Source organism: Anolis sagrei, chromosome 4, assembly GCF_037176765.1.
Source record: "Anolis sagrei isolate rAnoSag1 chromosome 4, rAnoSag1.mat, whole genome shotgun sequence".
Classification (NCBI taxonomy): Eukaryota; Metazoa; Chordata; class Lepidosauria; order Squamata; family Dactyloidae; genus Anolis; species Anolis sagrei.
This window is the reverse complement of record NC_090024.1, coordinates 45,610,508-45,620,104: the sequence shown is the minus strand read 5'-3', so window position 1 is coordinate 45,620,104 and position 9,597 is coordinate 45,610,508. Positions and strand designations below refer to the sequence as shown.

Below are 9,597 nucleotides of genomic sequence, written 5' to 3'. Positions count from 1 at the left end.
CGGCCCTCGAGGTGTTTTGGACTTCAACTCCCACAATTCCTAACAGCCGGTAGGCTGTTAGGAATTGTGGGAGTTGAAGTCCAAAACACCTCGAGGGCCGAAGTTTGCCCATGCCTGCTTTAGGGTATTTATTTAGACCCATCTGAAGGAAACCCCCTTGGAGAAAGCTGCTAAAACAATGCCCTGAGCTTTCTCTCTCCCCATCCCCATCCCCCTGTCTCTGTCTCTCTCTTCGTTCTCTCTTTTGGAGTCAAAATACTACAAAATCAAGCCAGTTTTACTTCACGTCTGACGACAAAAAGTCAAACGGAAGAATCTATCTAAGGGACACGTTCGTTTCTCAACAGGAACGGATTGGATTGGAGAGGATTACTTATACTTAAACAAGATTTTGTATCTGACTGCAAACTAGGCGACATCAGCCTCCAAAGAAGGGCGAGGAGCTATAGCTTCAGAGACATCTTTCTCTCGGGGAAACCGTCTTCTTTGACCTTGCACCTTTGGCAGAGAAGTCTAAAGACCTTATAAAACTACAGTTCCGGTGATTCCATAGCGATGTTCCAGAAGCATTCTCTCCTGACGTTTCGCCCACATCTATGGCAGGCATCCTCAGAGGTTGTGAGGTCTGTTGGAAACTAGGCAAGTGAGTCCTGGCCCTTCAAGTGGTGTATTTATTCTACAGCAGGCAAGGGCAAACTTCGGCCCTCCAGGTGTTTTGGATTTGGATTTCAACTCCCACAATTCCTAACAGCCTATCGGCTGTTAGGAATTGTGGGAGTTGAAGTCCAAAACACCTGGAGGGCTGAAGTTTGCCCTTGCCTGTTCTACAGTATAGATGCCCCCAGAGATGCAGACAGAGGACACAGAGAGAGGTGCATTCGGTTGTTGTTCAGGAGCTGGGACTTCGCCCATGGGCCAGTGGGAGGAGAAAGCCGTCCAAATCCTGTATGTCGGAGTGTGGACATACATGGGGCTTCGAAGCGCCGTTTCCACCCCTCCCGAAGAAGCCCTTGAAGCGGGATTCTCCCCATTCTGCCCCGAAATGCCTCCTCCTCCTCCTCCTCCTCCAACCCTCCCTCTTCTCTTGAACCTAGACAGACAGGCAAGGAAGGAAGTGTAGGAGGAAGCCATCGTTCCTTTGCAGCTTTTTTATTAGAAATATAAATATTAAACGCTCTTCTTACACAACCAAGTCGACCGAGCGCTGAAAATATGTTTTATTTGTGGAAATGTTTACAAAGGAGGACGAACGAAAGGGAGGAGGGGGAGAGAGGAGAGGGCGAAGGTCGAAAGAGCATATACAGACAGAGCCCTACTCTGGGCACCCACAAATCCCCTTCCCCAGAAGGGTTCAAGCTCCCCTTCCATCTGCCAGGGCTTCTGGACTTCCCCCCTCGAGGATGGGGCCAATCTGGGCGGAAAGGGAGGGGAAGGGGAAGGAGTGGGAGGCGGGAGAATAAGTTACAAACCACACCAGGGCACAACGTCGGGCATGCTACTCAAGGGCATTGAGGGGTGGAAGGGCTGGGGATATGGACAGACCGTACACGCTCAATGGAGGTGAAGCTCTCTCATAAAAATAACGAAAGGGGGACTACACCAGGGGCATCCGTGTAAATATAAGTCGAACTGGAGGGTCTCTTTGGTGGGGGAAAGGGACGGGATGGGTGTGAGGTGGGGGAGGGGAGAGCCGCGCGCTTCATTTCCCGATGATTTCCATCAGTTTCCTGTTGCTGTGAGCCTGCTGAGCCAACTGCTCGGCTCGGGCCATCTCCAAGACTTCTCGGAGGAGGTGGAAAGTCAGATCTAAGGAGATGGGCGGCTCCTCAGAGCGCTTCTCCTTCGGCAGGGCCTCCCCTGCGTGGGCGCCGTCGCCTTCTTCCCAGGGCTGCTCGGCGGCGGCCACGGCGGCGATGGCGGCAGCGCCCCCTAGCGACCGCTCTTGGAGCTGCTGCAACTGGTGCAGCTGCTGGGCCGCCGCTCGGAGAAAGTTGCCCGTCGCTGCCAGGTGGCTGCTGCTGGAGGTGGAGGAGAAAGAAGAGGAGGAGGAGGAAGAAGAAGAAGCAGGATTCTTACGAAGGCTGCCCAAGCGCAGGAAGTACTCCTCTCCCATGCGGAGCAGGACGGGCAAGGACGCGGGCAGCTGGTCCGGGAAATCCGAGGGCTGCGAGGCGCCGGAGTCGGGTGGGGGCGCCACTGGGAGGCCCTTGCTGAGGGCTCGGCATTCATGGCAGCCGGGCAGCAGAGCCAGCAGCAGCACCCCCGTCGAGACCAGAAGCTGGATCTTCATGGTTCGGCCACCAGATCTGGAGGGGAGGAGAAAGAGGAGGTGGGGAAGGGAAGGGAAGGGAGAGAGCGAGCGAGAAGGAGCTGCCCTTGGTGCTGAAACACTCCACTGCCTTGCCTTGAGTACTGAAATACTCGATTGCCCCACTCTTGCCCTATCCTTGGTCCTGAAATACGTGACTGTGCTACCCTATCTTTGGTGCTGAAATACTCCACAGCTTTGTCTTGTCTTTGGTGGTGAAATACCTTCTCCTGTCCTTGGTGCTGAAACACTCTACTGCCTTGTCTTGTCTTTAGTGCTGAAATACACCCCCCCCCCCGGCCCTTGATGCAGAAATATTCCACTGCATTGCCCTCTCTTTGGTGCTGAAATACCCCCCCCCCCGGCCCTTGATGCAGAAATATTCCACTGCATTGCCCTCTCTTTGGTGCTGAAATACCCCTGTTCTGCCCTGCCCTTGGTGCTGAAATACTCCACTGGCTTGCCTTTGCTTTGGTACTGAAATACCTCTTATTCTTGGTGTTGAAATACTCCATTGCCTTGGGTTCTTGTGGGGTTTTTCGGGCTATAGGGCCATGTTCTAGAGGCATTTCTCCTGACGTTTCGCCTGCATCTATGGCAAGCATCCTCAGAGGTAGTGAGGTCTCACTACCTCTGAGGATGCTTGCCATAGATGCAGGCGAAAAGTCAGGAGAAATGCCTCTAGAACATGGCCCTATAGCCCGAAAAAACCCACAAGAACCTAGTGATTCCAGCCATGAAAGCCTTCGACAATACTCCATTGCCTTGCTTGCCTTGCTTGCCTTGCCTTTGGTGCTGAAATACTCCCTGTCCCACCATGTCCTTGGTGCTGAAACACTCCGCTGCCTTGCCCTGTCTTTGGTGCTGAAATACCCCCTATCCTGCCCTGCCCTTGGAGCTGAAATACTCCACTGTCTTGTCTTTGGTGCTGAAATACTCCCTGTCCCACCCTGTCTTTGGGGCAAAAATACCCCACTGTCCTAAACACAACACCTGGTATTCCTACGCTGTGCCCTATCCACTACCTTGCTTGCCTTGCCTTTGGTTTTTTGCTTGTTTGTTTGGTCATGTCAGGAGTGATTTGAGAAACTGCAAGTCGTGTCTGGTGTGAGAGAATTGGCCGTCTGCAAGGACGTTGCCCAGGGACGCCTGGATGATTTGATGTTTTTATCATCCTTGTGGGAGGCTTCTCTCATGTTCCCGCATGAGGACCTGGAGCTGATAGAGGGAGCTCATCTGCCTCTCCCCGGATTCGAACCTGCGACCTGTCGGTGTTCAGTCTTGCTGGCTCAGGGGTTTAACCCACTGCACCACCGGGTGCTTCCTTGCCTTTGGTGCTGGAATACTCCACTGCCTTGCCCTGTTTTTGGTGCTGGAATACCCCCTGTTCTGCCCTGTCCTAGGTGCTGAAATACTCCACTGCCTTGCCTTGTCTTTGGTGCTGAAATACTCCCTGTCCCACCCTGTCTATGGGGCTGAATACTCCCTGTCCCGCCCTGTCCTTGGTGCTGAAATACTCCACTGACCTAAACCCAACGCTGTCTCCCATCCCATACTATCCGAGACTGAACCTGCTCAGCTTCCCAGATCAGACGGATCTTGTGCTTCAGAGCGTCTCAAATCAACCTCAGCTTTAATTGGTTCCCACCCGATAAATCCTGCTCAAAGAAAAAGAGAGAAGAAAGTTTGCTCTCTTTCTCTGGATTACCTTGGAGGGAGCGGGGAACGCCCCGAATGAGAGGGGCGAGCAGTAGGGAGCTCTTTCTGAGGCAGGCTCCTTATAGGTCAGAGCATGGACTGAGCACTGGAATGAAAGCGAGAGACCTTGGCATACCAGACGCAGGTGCAGCAACCACTGAGCGCAAAGGCAGCGAAAGTGCCTCCACCGCCCAAAGAGTCTTTGATGAGGGAAGAGGGAGCAGGGATTCCCGCCCCAACGTGCCGGAAGTGGGCACCCAATGGGGTACCATTGTGTTTCCTTACTTGGAAACTTATCAGTGACCCTCAGTTAAAGACTCGAGGACCAGGACCAATCCCGGGACCACCCCTTTTGTCAATATTCCCGGTCTATATTCCTTCAGCTCCCTCCTTCAGGAGTCCAGAATGACTTCCTTTTCTTAAACCCCACATGGACCGTTGCTGCTGATGCCTCTTGCCTGTCTCTACCGCCCACCCTTATGGGACAAAATGGTTTTTCTTTGCCTGGAAACTGGCCAGATAAAGACTCGGGAGCTTGGACTAGTCCCTATTGCTCTAGCTAGTAGTCTCTATTTCTATAGCCAAAAGTTTATGCTGCTATAGATAGTGGTTTACATTGCTTTCGTTAATATTCTTTAGTATATAATTATACAAATATCCCCTATTAGCTATAGCAATATAGACCATTAGCTATAGCAATACAGAGAATATTAGTATTGCTAATAGTCTATATTGCTATAGCCTATGTTCTCTATTGCTATAGGTAATGATTTATATTGCTATAATGGTCTATAATGTTACAGCTAATAGTCTATATTGCTAAGCTAATAGTAGGTATTGCTATAATGATTAATATTGCTATAGCTAATGATCTATGTTGCTATAATGGTCTACATTGTTATAGGTGACGGTCTCTATTCCTAAAAATAATGATTCATATTGTCGAAGGCTTTCATGGCCGGAATCACTCAGTTCTTGTGGGTTTATTCGGGCTATATGGCCATGTTCTAGAGGCATTTCTCCTGACGTTTCGCCTGCATCTATGGCAAGCATCATCAGAGGTCTGTTGGAATTAGGACAAATGGGTTTATATATCTGTGGAATGGCTGGGGTGGGGCAAGGAGCTCTTCCCTGCTGCAATTAGGTGTGAGTGTTTGGCTAATCACCTTCATTAGCATTTGAAGGCCTGCTGGAACCTGGGAAAGCCTGTTGCTGGGAGGTGTTAATCTGTGCCTGGTTTCTTCCTCTCTGTTGTTTAGCTGTTATAATTTTAGAGTTTTTTAATACTGGGAGCCAGATTTTGTTCATTTTCATGGTCTCTTCCTTTCTGTTGAAATTGTCCACATGCTTGTGGATTTCAATGGCTTCTCTGTGTAGTCTGACATGGTGGTTGTTGGTGTGGTCCAGCATTTCTGTGTTTTCAAATAATATGCTGTGTCCAGGCTGGTTCATCAGGTGCTCTGCTATGGCTGACTTCTCTGGTTGAAGTAGTCTGCAGTGCCTTTCATGTTCCTTGATGCGTGTCTGGGCGCTGCGTTTGGTGGTCCCTATGTAGACTTGTCCACAGCTGCATGGTATACGGTAGACTCCTGCAGAGGTGAGAGGATCCCTCTTGTCCTTTGCTGAACGTAGCATTTGTTGGATTTTCTTGGTGGGTTTGTAGATAGTTTGTATGTTGTGTTTCCTCATCAGCTTCCCTATGCGGTCAGTGGTTCCCTTGATGTATGGCAGGAACACTTTTCCTCTGGGTGGATCATCATCTTTACTCTCGTGGTTTGTTCTTGGTCTTGCAGCTCTTCTGATGTCTGAGATGGAATATCCATTGGCCTGGAGAGCCCAGTTGAGGTGGTTCAGTTCATCTTGGAGGAGGTGGGGTTCGCAGATTCTTTTTGCACGGTCTGCCAAGGCTTTGATGGTGCTTCTTTTTTGACTTGGGTGATGGTTGGAGTTTTTATGTAGATATCTATCTGTGTGTGTGGGTTTTCTGTAGACGGTGTGACCCAATTGTTGATCTGGTTTGCGGATGACTAGGACATCTAGAAAAGGCAGTCTTCCTTCATTTTCTTTTTCCATGGTGAACTGGATGTTTGGGTGGATGCTGTTAAGATGGTCCAGGAACCTGTTGAGTTCTTCATCTCCATGGCTCCAAATGGTGAAGGTGTCATCCACATATCTGAACCATATCGTGGGCTTTTTGGTTGCTGTCTCCAGGGCTTGTTCTTCAAAGTGTTCCATGTAGAAGTTAGCTATGACTGGGCTGAGAGGGCTCCCCATAGCTACTCCATCTTTCTGTTCGTAGAATTCATTGTCCCACTGAAAGTAACTGGTGGTGAGGCAATGGTGAAACAGAGCCGTGATGTCTTCTGGGAACCTCTGGTTGATGAGTGCCATGGTGTCTGCTACCGGGACCATGGTAAATAGAGATACCACATCGAAGCTGATCAGTTTGTCGTTTGTATTTAGCTTGAGATTGCTGATTTTTTCTATGAAGTGGGCTGAGTCCTTGATGTAGTGTGTAGTGAGCCCAATATGGCTTTGTAACTGTGCAGCAAGAAATTTTGCTAGGTCGTATGTGGGGGATCCAATGGCACTCACGATGGGTCTGAGTGGGGTGGAGTCCTTATGGATTTTTGGGAGTCCATAAAGCCTGGGTGGATGGGCTTCCGATTTACATAGCTGCTGTCGTATGTCAAAGTTTATTGAGGAGTTCTTAATCAGGGTGTTGGTTTTCCTGGTTATTTTGGCAGTTGGGTCTTGCTTGAGTTTTTTGTATATAGTAGGGTCCAGGAGTTTTCTGATCTTCTCCTTGTATTGCTCCGTATGCATGATGACTGTGGCATTCCCCTTGTCTGCTGGCAGAATGAGGATATCAGGATCTGAATTTAGGTCTCGAATGGCTTCTCTTTCCTTCCTAGTAATGTTACTGGAGGGGAGTTTTGCCTTTTTCAGGATCCTTGCTGCTTCCGCTCGTACTTCTTCTGCTTCCTCCTCTGGTAGGCGGTAAATTGCTGATTCGACATTGGCAATGATGTTTTCTACTGGGATCCTGGTCGCGGTTACAGCAAAGTTTCCTCCTTTCGCTAGTATGGATACTTGGTCTTCAGAGAGTTGTCTGTCTGTCAGGTTGATGATGGTCCGTGATGTATCCAGTTCTGGTTTCGGTTGTTGCTTTTGTCGTTTGTGGAATTTTTGTTTTTGTCTGTTGGTGTGGACAACCATGTTCTTCTCCATTTTCCTGTAAGTGAGATTGTCTATTTTGTCCCAGTCCTGGGAATTCATCTTCTGGCTGATATTGATATGGAGATGCAGCAGTTCCTTGTCTGTGTTTGCGAGTTCTTTGCGGATGGTGTGGATTCTCTCTCTTAAGAGGTTGCGTTCCAGGCGGTCATAGATCCGGTGAGCCTGTGGTGTTTTGAAAGTCCTTTTGGCTGCGAGGAATTGTGGGATGGTATCTGTGTCTCTGCAGCGTAGAAGGAAAGTCAGGGAGCACAGTAGATGTGCTTTCCTGGTCCTTAGTTTCTCCAATTTCCGTGTGTCTTGGAACAGTTTCTCCCCGTAGAGATGTTCAATGTATTGTCGAAGGCTTTCATGGCCGGAATCACTCAGTTCTTGTGGGTTTTTTCGGGCTATATGGCCATGTTCTAGAGGCATTTCTCCTGACGTTTCGCCTGCATCTATGGCAAGCATCATCAGAACATGGCCATATAGCCCGAAAAAACCCACAAGAACTAAATGATTCATATTGCCATAATGTTACGGCTAATGGTGTGTATTGCTATAGCTAATGCTTTATATTGCTAAAATAGTCTATATTAATATATCTAATAGTACACATTGCTATAATAACCAATATTGCCATAGCTAATAGTTGGTATTGCTATAATAATCAATTTTGCTATAGATAATAGTTGATATTGCTATAATGATCAATACTGCTATAGATAATAGTTAGTATTGATATAATGATCAGTACTGGTATAGCTAATAGTAGGTATTGTTATAATGATCGATATTGCCATAGCTAATAGTTGGTAATGTTCTAATTATCAATGTTGCTATAGATAATGGTATTGTTATAATGATCAATATTGCTATAGCTAATAGTTGGTATTGCTATAATGATCAATATTGATCAATATTGCTATAGATAATAGTTTTATTGCTATAGCGAATGCCCTATGTTGCTCTAATGGTCTACATTGTTGTTATAGGTGATGGTCTCTCTTGCTACCATGGTCTCTATTGCCGGATAGAGAAAGGTCTCTCTTCCCTTAGCTCCTTCCTTCATGAGGACTTCCTTTCCTTCTGCCCCACACAGGCATCCCTATGAGCTCCCTCACACCTCAACCAGGCTCCAACCCCATCCGCACACACCCTTCTCCCAACTCTCCTTCCTCCTCTTCTCCCGAATCCCATTCCCACGCCCCTCTCTCCTTCCAGGGCAAAGTTGGCCAGGTTTCCCGGGCTCCCTCCCGCTCTCCCCTTCTTCCTTACCTTCGAGACTCGGAGACTGGAAGCGGCCAGCGGTGGGGACCCGCCTGCCTTGCCCTCCCTGCCTTGCCTTGCCTTGCCTTGGGGCGGGCTGCCTGCTTGCCCCCTTCTCCGTCTGGGAGCGCTTCTGCTGGCGTCCCGGGGACCCGAGCGAGGGCTTCCTAACGGGAGCCGGGTCTGCCGGGTCTTTATAGGTGGGACCCCGTCGGGGGATCACGCAGCCTTCGCCTAAAAAGCTGACGCTGGCTTGACAGCTCGCTTGCTGAATAAATCATGGGGGCCGCTCCGGAGCAGGCGGCGGCGGCGGCGGGCAACGTCCTGCGATCGCAACCCCGGAATCTCACGTCCAATTATATCAACAGATATTTATCGCCTCGTCGGTGACGTCAGCCCAGCCCCGAAAGAGGGGAGGGGGGAGGCGGACGGGGAAGAGTGACAGGACACTCTTCTTCCCATTGATAAAAACCCTTGAATGAAGGAGAGCGGGGAAGAGGGGGCGCGCGGGTGGCCTCAAGGGACCCCTCTTGCTCGGCAAAGTCAAGGCGACCCAAAACTTTCCATAGGGAGGAAAGTAGAGTTTCCTCCAAGGAGAAGGTCCTGTCTTTCCATAGGAGAGAAAAAACACCTTTCCCCAACTTTTCCAAAGTCCCTACATAGGAAGTAAACTTCCTCCTGAATTCTGGTAACTGGACCGAGGATCATTGTGACTCATTGAGAAAGAAAGTAGGACTAGTAGAAGCAACAGATGCGTCTACACTAGGCCTACTCAAACTTGGGTCCTCCAGGTGTTTTGGACTTCAACTCCCACCATTCCTAACAGCCTCAGGCCCTTTCCTTGGGTGTGCTGAGGTTTGGTTCCAGGAACTAAAATCCATGGGTGCTCCAGTGCCATTATATATAACGAGGGAGTAAAATGGTGCACCTTATATAAAAATGGCAGAATCAAGCTCTGAATTTGGGGGGGGGGGGGGAATTCCAAGCTATGGATAGTTGAATTCGTGGGTACAGAATCCATGGATATGGAGGGCCCCCTGGTTCCCAATTTCTCTTTCCCCCTTGTGGGTTTGATTTGCCTTGTAACACTTCCCAACACTGCAATG

At 49.2% G+C, this 9,597-nt stretch overlaps 1 protein-coding gene across 1 annotated transcript; it reads right to left on the bottom strand.

Annotated features, from left to right (window-relative positions):
• Nucleotides 1–1,133: 1,133 nt before the first annotated feature.
• CRH (corticotropin releasing hormone) lies at nucleotides 1,134–8,835 on the bottom strand. The gene is made up of 2 exons (XM_060771681.2): nucleotides 8,501–8,835; nucleotides 1,134–2,306 (listed from the first exon to the last, which is right to left on the bottom strand). Exon 2 carries the CDS (start codon nucleotides 2,288–2,290, stop codon nucleotides 1,700–1,702), a length of 591 nt encoding a protein of 196 aa, XP_060627664.2. The 5' UTR covers nucleotides 2,291–2,306; nucleotides 8,501–8,835; the 3' UTR covers nucleotides 1,134–1,699.
• Between the last annotated feature and the right edge of the window lie 762 nt (nucleotides 8,836–9,597).

Coding starts and splice junctions, on each gene's coding strand:
- CRH (XM_060771681.2), bottom strand. CDS start 2,290: ATGAAGATCCAGCTTCTGGTCTCGACGGGGGTGCTGCTGCTGGCTCTG.